At 41.2% G+C, this 15634-nt stretch overlaps 1 protein-coding gene across 1 annotated transcript in view; it reads left to right on the top strand.

Moving 5' to 3' along the window:
* elna (elastin a) overlaps positions 1-15634 on the top strand; it is a 51396-nt gene that overhangs the window by 12888 nt on the left and 22874 nt on the right. Inside the window, exons 14-28 of the mRNA XM_061925403.1 lie at positions 52-159; positions 1898-2008; positions 2101-2220; positions 2313-2429; positions 5871-5972; positions 6072-6209; positions 6309-6446; positions 6546-6683; positions 6762-6854; positions 6938-7054; positions 10027-10161; positions 11332-11439; positions 12140-12373; positions 15303-15338; positions 15524-15574. Of these exons, the coding sequence (XP_061781387.1) occupies positions 52-159; positions 1898-2008; positions 2101-2220; positions 2313-2429; positions 5871-5972; positions 6072-6209; positions 6309-6446; positions 6546-6683; positions 6762-6854; positions 6938-7054; positions 10027-10161; positions 11332-11439; positions 12140-12373; positions 15303-15338; positions 15524-15574 (1746 nt within the window). The remainder of the gene's footprint in view (positions 1-51; positions 160-1897; positions 2009-2100; positions 2221-2312; positions 2430-5870; positions 5973-6071; positions 6210-6308; positions 6447-6545; positions 6684-6761; positions 6855-6937; positions 7055-10026; positions 10162-11331; positions 11440-12139; positions 12374-15302; positions 15339-15523; positions 15575-15634) is intronic.

Below are 15634 nucleotides of genomic sequence, written 5' to 3' on the forward strand. Positions count from 1 at the left end.
AATAATGTAAAATATATGATATACAAATATTAATTTTGCCCATTTTTGCAGGAGCTGGGTTAGGAGGAGGAGCTGGTTTTGGACCAGGACCTGGTTTAGGACCAGGAGGAGTCGGAGGTGGACAATATCCTGGTGCTGCTGCAAAAGCTGCCAAATATGGTACAAGAAATGATACAAACCCCGTATTCCATATGAGTTGGGAAATTGTGTTAGATGTAAATATAAACGGAATACAATGATTTGCAAATTATTTTCAACCCATATTCAGTTGAATATGCTACAAAGACAACATATTTGATGTTCAAACTGATAAACCTTTTTTTTTTTGCAAATAATCATTAACTTTAGAATTTGATGCCAGCAACACGTGACAAAGAAGTTGGGAAAGGTGGCAATAAATACTGATAAAGTTGAGGAATGCTCATCAAACACTTATTTGGAACATCCCACAGGTGTGCAGGCTAATTGGGAACAGGTGGGTGCCATGATTGGGTATAAAAACAGCTTCCCAAAAAATGCTCAGTCTTTCACAAGAAAGGATGGGGCGAGGTACACCCCTTTGTCCACAACTGCGTGAGCAATTAGTCAAACAGTTTAAGAACAACATTTCTCAAAGTGCAATTGCAAGAAATGTAGGGATTTCAACATCTACGGTCCATAATATCATCAAAAGGTTCAGAGAATCTGGAGAAATCACTGCACGTAAGCGGCATGGCCGGAAACCAACATTGAATGACCGTGACCTTCGATCCCTCAGACGGCACTGTATCAAAAACCGACATCAATCTCTAAAGGATATCACCACATGGGCTCAGGAACACTTCAGAAAACCACTGTCACTAAATACAGTTGGTCGCTACATCTGTAAGTGCAAGTTAAAGCTCTACTATGCAAAGCGAAAGCCATTTATCAACAACATCCAGAAACGCCGCCGGCTTCTCTGGGCCCGAGATCATCTAAGATGGACTCATGCAAAGTGGAAAAGTGTTCTGTGGTCTGACGAGTCCACATTTCAAATTGTTTTTGGAAATATTCGACATCGTGTCATCCGGACCAAAGGGGAAGCGAACCATCCAGACTGTTATCGACGCAAAGTTCAAAAGCCAGCATGTGTGATGGTATGGGGGTGCATTAGTGCCCAAGGCATGGGTAGCTTACACATCTGTGAAGGTACCATTAATGCTGAAAGGTACATACAGGTTTTGGAACAACATTTGCTGCCATCTAAGCGCCGTCTTTTTCATGGACGCCCCTGCTTATTTCAGCAAGACAATGCCAAGCCACATTCAGCATGTGTTACAACAGCGTGGCTTCATAAAAAAAGAGTGCGGGTACTTTCCTGGCTCCGCCTGCAGTCCAGACCTGTCTCCCATGGAAATGTGTGGCGCATTATGAAGCGTAAAATACGACAGCGGAGACCCCCGAACTGTTGAACGACTGAAGCTCTACATAAAACAAGAATGGGAAAGAATTCCACTTTCAAAGCTTCAACAATTAGTTTCCTCAGTTCTCAATCGTTTATTGAGTGTTGATAAAAGAAAAGGTGATGTAACACAGTAGTGAACATGCCCTTTCCCAATTACTTTGGCACGTGTTGCAGCCATGAAATTCTAAGTTAATTATTATTTGCAAAAAAAAAATAAAGTTTATGAGTTTGAACATCAAATATCTTGTCTTTGTAGTGCATTCAATTGAATATGGGTTGAAAAGGATTTGCAAATCATTGTATTCCGTTTATATTTACATCTAACACAATTTCCCAACTCATATAGAAACGGGGTTTGTAGAAACAATACATGTAAACTAGCATATGTACAGTATGTTATTGTGGTTTTAAGAATAAAATAAGAATATAAAATATATAATATACAAATATTAATTTTGCCCGTTTTTGCAGGAGGAGCAGGGTTAGGAGGAGGAGCTGGTTTAGGACCAGGAGCTGGTTTAGGACCAGGAGGAGTCGCAGGTGGACAATATCCTGGCGCTGCGGCAAAAGCTGCCAAATATGGTACAGGAAATGATAGAAACAATACACGTAAACTAGCATATGTACAGTATGTTATTGTAGTTTTAAGAATAAAATATATAATATGTTTGCAGGAGGAGCAGGAACAGGGTTAGGAACAGGATTGGGAGGAGGAGGAGGAGCTGGTTTGGTACCAGGAGGAGGAGTCGCAGGTGGACAATATCCTGGCGCTGCGGCAAAAGCTGCCAAATATGGTACAGGAAATGATAGAAACAATACACGTAAACTAGCATATATACAGTATGTTATTGTAGTTTTAAGAATACAATATATAATATGTTTGCAGGAGGAGCAGGAACAGGGTTAGGAACAGGATTGGGAGGAGGAGGAGCTGGTTTGGTACCAGGAGGAGGAGTCGCAGGTGGACAATATCCTGGCGCTGCGGCAAAAGCTGCCAAATATGGTACAGTACATAATAGAACTAACAAATGGTATTTATTAGAGATGTGAAGTCTGTGAACGAATCAAGTCTTTTGAACAGCTCTTTTAAGCGACCGATAGGAACCGATTTACAGTTGCAAGCCGTTCGTTTTTTTTTTCATGCACGTGCAGATACTGCGGTCACCCAACTGGCAACTGGAGTAGGAAAGGAGTCAAAGAAAACGAAGCATTTGGATTCACTTTTTTTAATTACTTTTTAAAATGTATTTATTGGTATTCTTCTTCTTTTTTTTTTCATTGGGATTCACTTTTCTGGTTCATTGCTTTGAAATAGCTAAAGTGTACACACACTTGGCTAGGTACTAAGTTAAGTTAAAGTCCTAACGATTGAAATTTGACCTCTGCATTTGACACATCCCCTTGTTCACCCCCTGGGAGGTGAGGGGAGCAGTGAGCGGCAGCGGTGGCCGCGCTCGGGAATCATTTTTGGTGATTTAACCCCCAATTCCAACCCTTGATGCTGAGTGCCAGGCAAGGAGGTAATGGGTCCCATTTTTATAGTCTTTGGTATGACTCGGCCGGGGTTTGAACTCACGACCTTCCAGTCTCAGGGCGGACACTCTAACCACAAGTCCACTGAGCTGAACAATTATATATTTTACCTCTTCCAGGAAAGTGTTCACAGTCCACATTTTTCAGTCAATTCCAACCAACCTTCAAAACATTCCTCTTAGTTGGGACAACAAATGTTCCTTTTTTTCCCCCCCCGCGCAAATTCCCAGTTTTCCCGAAATTCCAGGATTCCTGAAAAACCAATTCTCAATTCCAACAACGTCAATATTTTTCAACCCATTAGAAAAGTTCCAACACCAACGCGAGAACAAAGGTGCTACTATCAGTTTTGCCGAAAATCCCAAATTTCCAGGAAATTCCCATTTAAATGAAAGGATATATTAATATAGTAGTTCTAGAATGCCCATCCATCCATCCATCCATTTTCTGCCGCTTATTCCCTTTTGGGGTCGCGGGGGGCGCTGGAGCCTATCTCAGCTACAATCGGGCGGAAGGCGGGGTACACCCTGGACAAGTCGCCACCTCATCGCAGGGCCAACACAGATAGACAGACAACATTCACACTCACATCCACACACTAGGGCCAATTTAGTGTTGCCAATCAACCTACAATGTTCATTCTCAAAATTTTGCGCCACTTTATGACCCAATTCTGATTTTTCCACCATCCACACACACTACTGTGGAAGTCGCCTCCCAGCAGCTCCACGGCAGACACGGCACAAGAGCCCAGCGTGCAGGTTCAACAAGGTTCTAATGAATGTTTTCTTTCCAAAAACAGTTTTCTCTACTAGAACGTGACTTTTCAGCCACGTCCGTATCTTCCTCCCCCTCTGCTCCCGGCCGCTTACTGTTAAAGACAACAGATGATTTGATTAACACGTACCACCTGTGAAATCGAATCACCTGCCAGCTGTGTCTCGCCGTCAGCACATGCCACGCCCCCCCGTCTGATGGTGCTCTGTCTTCAGCACCATGGACAGAGGCGGTGATCTTTGCTCCTGCAGGCGCGCTGATCACACTCTCTTTTCACAACTACTCTTCCGAAACGTCGAAGGCAAAACAAGTTTCCCCTTTCCCCAAATTCCCGGAATTTCCAGAAATGTCTCCCTATATTCTGCACATCCCACATTTCTCATCCGATTTGAACATCCGGATACTCCGCTTGACCAGGACATTCAAGCCAGCATGATTCCCGGTTTGGAAAATTCCCTGATTACCAGGGATTCACCTCCATTAAAATGAATGGGCAATATACAAACCTCTCCATATACCCACAAAACATAATATTTATCATTATTATTAGGGACCGAATGTCCCTTTGGGACAGAGGACCCTATTGAATTTCTAGCGTTTTATTAGAGACCGCAATGTCCCTTTGGGACAGAGGACCCTATTGTATTTGTAAGGCTTTATTATTATTATTCCGCCGCCTCTTTGAGCTGTAATTTGACCCCCTTAACATGCTTCAAAACTCACCATACTTGACACACACATCAGGACTGGCGAAAATTGCCATCTAATAAAAAAACAACAACCCAAAACTCAAATTGCGCTCTAGCGCCCCCTGGGAAGAAAACAGACAAAACTGCCTATAACTTCCAGTAGAAATGTCGTAGCGACATGAAACAAAAACCTCTATGTAGGTCTCACTTAAACCTACATTTCATACACTGACACCCTTCAGCAAGAATCAACAGGAAGTTGACAATTCTCCCTTCAAAACAAAAGTTTTGTAAAAACAGTCATTTTTGCCTCTTTGAGCTACAATTTGACCCCCTTAACATGCTACAAAACTCACCAAACTGGACACACACATCAGGACTGGCAAAAATTGTGATCTAATGAAAAAACTCAACCCCAAAACTCAAAATTGCACTCTAGCGCCCCCTAGGAATAAAACACAGACAAAATTACTCCTAGGAAAGAAACACAGACACAACTGCTTGTAACTTCCAGTAGGAATATCGTAGAAACATGAAACAAAAACCTTTATGTAGGTCTCACTTAGACCTACATTTCATAAATTGACAACCCCCAGCAAAAATCAACAGGAAGTTTGCAATTCCCCCTTCAAAACAAGTTTTGTAAAAACCGGTCACCTTTTTTCAAAAATGATCTCCTCTGAGCACGTTTGTCGTGTCGGCTTCAAACTAGCACAGGAGAGAGATTGAACCCTTCTGATTAAAAGTTGACGAAAGAGTTTTAATTACTGCTCCGGTTTGGATTTTATGTGCCGTCAAAGTCGGTCCCGTCCATCGCTGCTTGCAGCTTTAATTATTTTTGTATTATTCTTTATTCTTTATTATTATACCGACGCCTCTTTGAGCTGTAATTTGACCCCCTTAACATGCTTCAAAACTCACCAAATTAGACACACACATCAGGACTGGCAAAAATTGCGATCTAATCAAAAAACCAAACCCCAAAACTCAAAATTGCTCTCTAGTGCCCCCTAGGAAGAAAACACAGAAACAACTGCCTGTAACTCCCAGTAGGAATGTCGTAGAGACATGAAACAAACACCTCTATGTAGGTCTCACTTAGACCTAGATTTCATACACTGACGACCCCCAGAAAAAAACAACAGGAAGTTTGCAATTCCCCCTTCAAAACAAAAGTTGAGTAAAAACAGTCACCTTTTTTCAAACATTATCTCCTCTGAGCGCGTTTGTCGTGTCGGCTTCAAATTAGCACAGAAGAGAGATTGAACCCTTCTGATTAAAAGTTGATGAAAGAGTTTTAATTACTGCTATGGTTCGGATTTTATGAGCCCTCAAAGTCGGTCCAGTCCATCGCTGCTTGCAGCTTTAATTATTATTATTATTGTTATAATTATCATTAAAAAAACATTTCATTATTTTAAATATGAATTCATTGTGAGTTATAGGAGTTGGAGGACTGGGAGGAGCAGGACCAGGAGCTGGTTTGGTACCAGGAGGAGTCGGAGGTGGACAATACCCTGGTGCTGCTGCAAAAGCTGCTAAATATGGTACTCTACATGATAGAAACTATACATATAGTGTTTGTGTCGGGTGCCGGTAGTTATTTTGAACTACACACTAGATGGAAAAACAATATATGTTTACAGGGGTTGATGGACCAGGGGCAGGGTTTGGACCCGGAGGACAAGGAGGAACTGGACCGGGAGTAGGAGGAGCTGGTTTGGTACCAGGAGGAGTCGGAGCTGGACAATACCCTGGTGCTGCTGCAAAAGCTGCTAAATATGGTACTCTACATGATAGAAACTATACATACAGTGTTTGTGTCGGGTGCCGGTAGTTATTTTGAACTACACACTCGATTAAAAAACAATATATATTTACAGGGGTTGCTGGACCAGGGGCAGGGTTTGGACCCGGAGGACAAGGAGGAACTGGACCGGGAGTAGGAGGAGCTGGTTTGGTACCAGGAGGAGTCGGAGCTGGACAATACCCTGGTGCTGCTGCAAAAGCTGCTAAATATGGTACTCTACATGATAGAAACTATACATATAGTGTTTGTGTCGGGTGCCGGTAGTTATTTTGAACTACACACTAGATTAAAAAACAATAAATATTTACAGGGGTTGCTGGACCAGGGGCAGGGTTTGGACCCGGAGGACAAGGAGGAACTGGACCGGGAGTAGGAGGAGCTGGTTTGGTACCAGGAGGAGTCGGAGCTGGACAATACCCTGGTGCTGCTGCAAAAGCTGCTAAATATGGTACAGTACATAAATAAATGGTATACATAAGTTATTGTGTGTGTACAGTTGGCAACAACATGATTGATTTGAGAACAGGAAGCCTCGGGGGAGCAGGAGTAGGCGGAGGAGCCGGTTTAGTACCAGGAGGTGGACAATATCCTGGTGCTGCTGCCAAAGCTGCCAAATATGGTACAGTGAAATCTGCACAAGCATTATTTTTAATATTAAATTATAAATGGTCATGTTTCCGCTCCCTTAATTATGAGTTACAGGGGGAGCAGGGTTAGGAGGCGGAGGACTGGGAGGAGCAGGACCAGGAGCTGGTTTGGTACCAGGAGGAGTCGGAGGTGGACAATACCCTGGTGCTGCTGCAAAAGCTGCTAAATATGGTACTGTGAATAATACTAACAATGCATTTATTGTCACGTGTGTGGAATAATTATTAGACATGTTAGACTCAATCCAATCCACTTTATTTATATAGTACATTTAAGGCAAGGCAAGGCAACTTTATTTGTATTGCACTTTTCATACACAAGGCAGACTCAAAAGTGCTTCACAGACAACAAAGTGAAATGAAAGAAAATAAAAGCAAAATTAAAATGCAGACAATAAAAATAAAAACAGTGCGGACGTTAAAAGTTAAAAGATTAAAAGATTTAGCTGAAAGCTAAGGTGAACATAAAAGTTTTCAGTCTAGTTTTAAAAGTAGTCAGAGTTGCGGAAAGTCTGACATCTTCAGGAAGTTTATTCCAGCTATTTGTTGCATAGTGACTGAATGATGCTCTCCCTTGATTTGACTTTACTCTGGGAACCGCTAACAGATTGGTCTCAGAAGATCTTAATGATCTAGAGGGCTTATATAGTGGGAGCATATCGGTGATATACTTCGGCCCTAGACCATGTAGTGATCTATATGTGAGCAGGAGGATTTTGAAATCAATTCTCTGATGTACAACGAGCCAATGTAAGGATTTAAGAATTGGTGTAATGTGCTCACATTTTTTGGTCTTTGTTAGAACTCTAGCAGCAGCGTTCTGAACAAGCTGTAGCTGCCTGACAGTTTTTTTGGGAAGACCTGCAAGGAGACCATTACAATAGTCTAGCCTACTGGTAATAAAGGCATGTACAAGTTTTTCTAAGTCTTGAGCTGACATGAGCCCTCTAAGTCTTGTTACATTTTTGAGGTGATAGTAGGCCGATTTTGTTACTGATTTGATGTGACTGTCGAAATGTAAATCAGAATCTAAAAGAAACAACAAAAACGTGTCCAAAGTGCTGCACAACAATATTAAAAACAATATTCAAATATTATCCTTAGCTCCACCAATGACTGAATAAAAACAAAACTAAAAATTATGTAAAATCAATATAAAAACAATATAAAAATACATTTTAAGGGGTAAAACTAATTAAAACAATAAATAGAAATCAAAATTTAAAAACACAGAGGACCACACAACTCACGTAGCCAGAGAATAAAAGTGGGTCTTAAGACGAGACTTAAAACACTCCACTGTGGGGGCAGTTGGAACATAGAGGGGCAGAGTGTTCCAGAGCTTAGGGCCGACCACAGAGAAAGCCCTGTCTCCCCTGGTTTTAAGTCTGGTCTTGGGCACCACGAGCTGGAGCTGGCTCTCGGACCGCAGAGCACGCGCAGGAGTGTAAATTTGGATGAGGTCCGAGATATAAAAAGGTGCCAGTCCATGCAAAGCTTTAAAAGCAAACAGCAAGACTTTCAGAATCAGAATCAGAATCAGCTTTATTGTCATTACGCAAGGTAACGAGATTGAGGCCATTCCATACAGTGCGATGTGTGCATGCTAGAAAAACAATGTGCAAATATATAAAAATATAAAAAATGTAGAAGTGCAATGAATATGGTGTGAAATGAATATATACATGAAAAAAAACAAAACAAAAAAAAAAACAGGGTGGTTGGTGGAATGGGTTATTGCACCGAAGAGAAGGCAGGGGAACATTATCACCAGACCTATGTAAGCGTCAATATATACCTTGATGTTGCAGAAAAAAGACCATATATTTTTTTAACCGATTTCCGAACTCTAAATGGGTGAATTTTGGCGAATTAAACGCCTTTCTATTATTCGCTCCCGGAGCGATGACGTCACAACGTGACGTCACATCGGGAAGCAATCCGCCATTTTCTCAAACACCGAGTCAAATCAGCTCTGTTATTATCCGTTTTTTCGACTGTTTTTCCGTACCTTGGAGACATCATGCCTCGTCGGTGTGTTGTCGGAGGGTGTAACAACACGAACAGGGACGGATTCAAGTTGCACCAGTGGCCCAAAGATGCGAAAGTGGCAAGAAATTGGACGTTTGTTCCGCACACTTTACCGACGAAAGCTATGCTACGACAGAGATGGCAAGAATGTGTGGATATCCTGCGACACTCAAAGCAGATGCATTTCCAACGATAAAGTCAAAGAAGTCTTCCGCCAGACCCCCATTGAATCTGCCGGAGTGTGTGAGCAATTCAGGGACAAAGGACCTAGGTAGCACGGCAAGCAATGGCGGCAGTTTGTTCCCTAAAGCCCCTGGATGTCTTGGCTCACACCGCTTCTACCGTCCCTTATGCCACCGAAGATGATCAAGAGAAGAATATCGACCATAGCTTCCCTGGCCTGCTGACATCAACTCCAAAACTGGACAGATCAGCTTTTAGGAAAAGAGAGCGGATGAGGGTATGTCTACAGAATATATTAATTGATGAAAATTGGGCTGTCTGCACTCTCAAAGTGTATGTTGTTGCCAAATGTATTTCATATGCTGTAAACCTAGTTCATAGTTGTTAGTTTCCTTTAATGCCAAACAAACACATACCAATCGTTGGTTAGAAGGCGATCGCCGAATTCGTCCTCGCTTTCTCCCGTGTCGCTGGCTGTCGTGACGTTTTTGTCGGTTTCGCTTGCATACGGTTCAAACCGATATGGCTCAATAGCTGATTTTTAATGGTTTTAACCCTTCTGAAATTGTGATAATGTTCCCCTTTAAAATCAATTTTAAGATGAACAGGGAGCCAGTGCAAAGTCTCAAGAATTGGGGTTATATGCTCGTGTTTCCTGGGACCTGTTAAATGTCGTGCTGCCGCGTTCTGGACTAACTGCAACCGGGAGGGAGCTTTTTGGCTAATGCCAGCATAAGGTGCATTGCAGTAGTCCAGGCCACTTGAAATAAAAGCATGCACGACTTGTTCAAAAGGTTAAAAGATAAAAACAGTTTTACCTTTACTAAAAGACGAAGATGATAAAAAAAAAACGATTTTAAAACGCCATTGACTTGTTTGTCAAGTTTAAAATCGCTGTCTATGGGGATTGATCTTAATATTTGGCTACAGGGGCTGCTGAAGCAGGATTTGGACCAGGAGTAGGAGGAGCTGGTTTGGTACCAGGAGGAATCGGAGCTGGTTTGGTACCAGGAGGAGTCGGAGCTGGACAATACCCTGGTGCTGCTGCAAAAGCTGCCAAATATGGTACTGCACTGTAAAAAGTCAGTGTTCAAAAACAAGAAAAAACAAAAAAAAATTAGTGGTATTTTACTTGAACTAAGCAAAATTATCTGCCAATAGAACAAGAAAATTCGGCTTGTCAAGACTTTCCAAAACAAGTAAAATTAGCTAACCTCAATGAACCCAAAAATACCTTAAAATAAGTATATTCTCACCAATAACAAGTGCACTTTTCTTGGTAGAAAAAAAAGAGACCTTTTTGCTCAATATGTTGAAAAATATTCTTAAATGAAGTAAATGCTAGTGCCATTATCTTGACATAATGATATGCGCTCAGCATTTACATTTCTTGACACCAGCAAACTTATACTAAAAAGTAATGTATTGTTCTTAATGGAAAGGCAACAAGGCAACCGCTTGTTACTCTCGGGGTCTCCTAGCCGCTCAGGCAAATCATATTGTCTAAAAATGCATTTTTCCATGGATAACATGACATCATCGCGCCAAGTGCGTGCTCTTTCAGTCAATTAGCGCGCATATATACAGCCCGACCCCCGGCCAAATTTTTTTTTATTGTAAATTTTGAAGAATTTATCTGAATGTGCATGAACTATTTCTGTTCAAAATTGTTTGAAATGTCAAATGTTTAAAAATTAACTGTCAGTTTACTGTACTGTGCCAACTGTACTACTATATGAGTACCTATTTTCTATTGTTTCATTGAATATAAAACAGCAAAGTTCATTTGGCTGTCATCCGTTTTAATTATGAGACACATTCGTGTCAAAATCATGATTTTTTTTTTTCATGCTTGAAGTACGGTAATAATTGATTACTTTAAAAAAAGTAGTTTTATACTTGTGAGTGTTGATTACACAGCTTTGCAACACTTGATATTCTAGTTTTACTCAATATAGGTCACGAAATCTCAGCAACAAGCTGTAATATCTTACTGAGATCATTTAGGACCAAAACACTTAAAACAAGTAAAACACTCTAACATAAAATCTGCTTAGTGAGAAGAATTATCTTATCAGACAGAAAATAAGCAAATATCACCCTTATTTGAGATATTTCATCTTACTTAGATTTCAGTTTTTGCAGTGTGTAAATAATACTAGCAATACATACATAGTCACGTGTGTGGAATAATTATTTTAAACATATTAGACTAAGCTTAATATTTGGCTACAGGGGCTGCTGGAGCAGGAACTGGACCAGGAGTAGGAGGAGCTGGTTTGGTACCAGGAGGAGTCGGAGGCGGACAATACCCTGGTGCTGCTGCAAAAGCTGCTAAATATGGTACAGTAAATACAACTTTCCAAGATGAGTCTAAATGTACGCACAAAGAAAAGTTTAATTCACTTTAATAAGATCCGTCTTAGCTGCAGAGGCCAAATCTTTTTTCCTGGTGTCCAGCAAAGATATATATACAAAAATAAAAGCAATAAAAACACTTTGTGGCAAAAAAAACAAGGCATTTCAAAATAAATGTACAGACTTTACACAGTTGTTTCCCAAATGTGTCATTTTAAAAGATGTTGTTTTAACAATATTTGGACAGCACCTTTTAGCTCTTATTTCCAAAATTGTGTACACTACTGAATTGGGGTCTTATGGCCGCTTATGTGGACACTTATACTGCCATCTGCTGGTGTCAGAAGAGTACAACATACAATGGAATTTGGGAAAAAAAAGTGTAAAAATTAAAATTAGCATGTCACTACACATGAAGTACACGTTTGTGTACTTATGAACTAAGTGCATCATATCAAAAGATGATTTTTAGATTTTATTGTAATTAGGGTCCAATAAGCCCAAATAGCAAAGAAAAATTAAAAAAAAACATGTAAACAAACAGCTTGGGTCTTAAGAGGTTAATTTGTGGGCCGGATCTGGCCCGCGGGAGTTGACTCTGACACATAGGGTTTAGGCAATAATTTCCGTTCTTTTATTTCATTTATAACTGTTGGTCCTCTTCAATATATTATTGTTTCAGCAGGAGCTGCAGGGGGTGTCGGCCCTGGGGGTGTCGGCCCCGGGGGAGTCGGCCCCGGAGGTGTCGGCCCCGGCGGTGTCGGCCCCGGCGGAGTCGCTGGTGGTCAGTACCCATCTGCTGCAAAAGCTGCCAAATATCTGCCGGGGGCAACGCCGCATCCGGCTGCGAGCAACCTCCCGGATGGTTCTGCCGGTGTGCTGCCAGGTGGTACTGGTGTTCCTGTCGCTGGAAAGCCACGTAAGACATCCCTAGAGAGTCGCCTAGGGCCAGTCCCAGTACACCCCCTCACACTATTTTTTAGCCCTATCCCTACATTTTGCGCTTTCCCGTAGAGGTGTCCCATATACTCTTTGCATATTGGTACGTAACAAGGGGTAGAGGGTATGACTCTAGCCCAGGGGTGTCAAACGTACGGAACGGGTTTTATCCGGCCCGCGGGATGAGTTTGCTCAGTATAAAAATGAGCTGAAATTTTGGAATAAAATAAACGGCTGTTCTAAATGTGTCCACTAGATGTCACAATAGCAATTATTTGTATCTTTGTAGATGATGCCACATATATAAAATAAACCACACAAAAAAAAACCTTGTTAGTGCACCAGTCGAGAAAAATGAGCAAACTACATAAATAACATCCTGTAATTTGATTTTGATATCATTTTATCTTGATAGATTGAAAAATAACATCAATGAGTTGACTGATGAACATTGTCACATAATTTATTCAGAAAGTATAAATAACGACAAATAAAGATAGAATACTATTAACTAGAGATGTCCGATAATGGCTTTTTTGCCGATATTCTGATATTGTCCAACTCTTAAAGGGGAACATTATCACAATTTCAGAAGGGTTCAAACCATTAAAAATCAGTTCCCAGTGGCTTATTTTATTTTTCGAAGTTTTTTTCAAAATTTTACCCATCACGCAATATCCCTAAAAAAAGCTTCAAAGTGCCTGATTTTAACCATCGTTATAAACACCCGTCCATTTTCCTGTGACGTCACACAGTGATGCCAATACAAACAAACAGCAAGGTATAGCGACATTAGCTCGGATTCAGACTCAGATTTCAGCGGCTTAACACTGTCTGATAAGATAATTACTAACAACTATGAACTAGGTTTACAGCATATGAAATACATTTGGCAACAACATGCACTTTGAGAGTGCAGACAGCCCAGTTCAGGCGCGCTAAGAACATATTTTTCCAAGATTTCAGCACTCAGGTTAACCATACCTAAATAGACACAAAATACTGCATTACACAAGACTACCCGAATGTACTCGAATGATTGAAAAAAATAAATGTTTTTAAGCTAAATTATTGGTAAACACAGTTTATGTATAATAATTTATGTAAAACCGCGAGTAATGAATAAAGTTTTCATCAATTAATATATTCTGTAGACATACCCTCATCCGCTCTCTTTTCCTGAAAGCTGATCTGTCCAGTTTTGGAGTTGATGTCAGCAGGCCAGGGAAGCTACGGTCGATATTCTTCTCTTGATCATCTTCGGTGGCATAAGGGATGGTGTGAGCCAAGACATCCAGGGGGTTTAGCTCGCTCGTCTGCGGGAACAAACTGCCGCCATTGCTTGCCGTGCTACCGAGGTCCTTTGTCCCTGAATAGCTCACACACTCCGGCAGATTCAATGGGGGTCTGGCGGCAGATTTCTTTGACTTTATCGTTGGAAATGCATCTGCTTTGAGTGTCGCAGGATATCCACACATTCTTGCCATCTCTGTCGTAGCATAGCTTTCGTCGGTAAAGTGTGCGGAACAAACGACTGACCATTTCGTCGTCTTTCCCCACACCCTCGTATTTTGAACCAATTTCGTCCAATTTCTTGCCACTTTCGCATCTTTGGGCCACTGGTGCAACTTGAATCCGTCCCCGTTCGTGTTGTTACACCCTCCGACAACACACCGACGAAAGTGAGAAAATGGCGGATTGCTTCCCGATGTGACGTCACGTTGTGACGTCATCGCTCCGAGAGCGAATAATAGAAAGGCGTTTAATTCGCCAAAATTCACCCATTTAGAGTTCGGAAATCGGTTAAAAAAATATATGATCTTTTTTCTGCAACATCAAGGTATATATTGACGCTTACATAGGTCTGGTGATAATGTTCCCCTTTAATTACCGATCCCTAATTTTGTTGTGATGCCCCACTGGATGCATTAAACAATGTAACAAGGTTTTCCAAAATAAATGAACTCAAGTTATGGAAAAAAATGCCAACATGGCACTGCCATATTTATTATTGAAGTCACAAAGTGCATTATTTTTTTTAAACATGCCTCAAAACAGCAGCTTGGAATTTGGGACATGCTCTCCCTGAGGGTATATTGTAGTGTCCCGGAAGAGTTAGTGCTGCAAGGGGTTCTGGGTATTCCTTCTGTTGTGTTTATGTTGTGTTACGGTGCGGATGTTCTCCCGAAATGTGTTTGTCATTCTTGTTTGGTGTGGGTTCACAGTGTGGCGCATATTTGTAACAGTGTTAAAGTTGTTTATACGGCCACCCTCAGTGTGATCTATATGGCTGTTGACCAAGTATGAATTGCATTCACTTGTGTGTGTGAAAAGCCGTAGATATCATGTGATTGGACTGGCACTCAAAGGCAGTACCTTTAAGGTTTATCGACGCTCTGTACTTCTCCCTACGTCCGTGTACACAGCGGCGTTTTAAAAAGTCATAAATGTTACTTTTTGAAACCGATACCGATCATTTTGAAACCGATACCGATAATTTCTGATATTACATTTTAAAGCATTTTTCAGCCGATAATATCGGCAGTCTGATATTATCGGACATCCCTAGAAAAGTATGTTTAATGTATCATACCATTTTCTGTTAAAATGAAGCCAATAATGCCATTTTTTTCTGGTCCCCCTTATTTTGTATGGATATACGTTTTGGTGCAGGTGGGGACAACCCGAGGTGGGACGTATGTGGAAACGTAACTACGTCGTTGCTTTCGTGCCCGAACATAAAATATGACGTTGCAAGCGGCGTCCCAATTCCCAGGGAAGATTCCAAAGCTCTACCCCTTGTGGCTTTATTTTTGAGGGTGTGAGTGAGGGTGAACATTGGGATTGGACCTTACTTTCTATTTTTTTTTTTTTTTTCATTATCACTAACGCTGCTATTGTTTTCACAGCAAAGGGCTTTGATCCTTCTGGAACCAGTGGTCCAGGTACTGTTCAACTTTCTTTTACACAATGTTATCAGAAGTTGACATTTTAAACACACCTGAACATCCACCGCACTGGCTGCAGCTTATATTTTTATTTTCTCATTTTCCTCGCCTATTAGCCGTTTTTTTTTTCTTTTGCAAGTGCCAGCTCGTCACACCGAACTGTGCTCCGTTTGTTTTGGCAGGGCCCACAGATATTGCCACAAATGTCAATGCACCAGAGCTCCCACAGCCCAGTAAGACCACCTGTTTGCATGCAGTCTCTTTTTTTTTTTAAAGCATTTGCATTAGTTGTG

The sequence above is a fragment of the Nerophis lumbriciformis genome, linkage group LG30 (assembly GCF_033978685.3).
Source record: "Nerophis lumbriciformis linkage group LG30, RoL_Nlum_v2.1, whole genome shotgun sequence".
NCBI lineage: Eukaryota > Metazoa > Chordata > Actinopteri > Syngnathiformes > Syngnathidae > Nerophis > Nerophis lumbriciformis.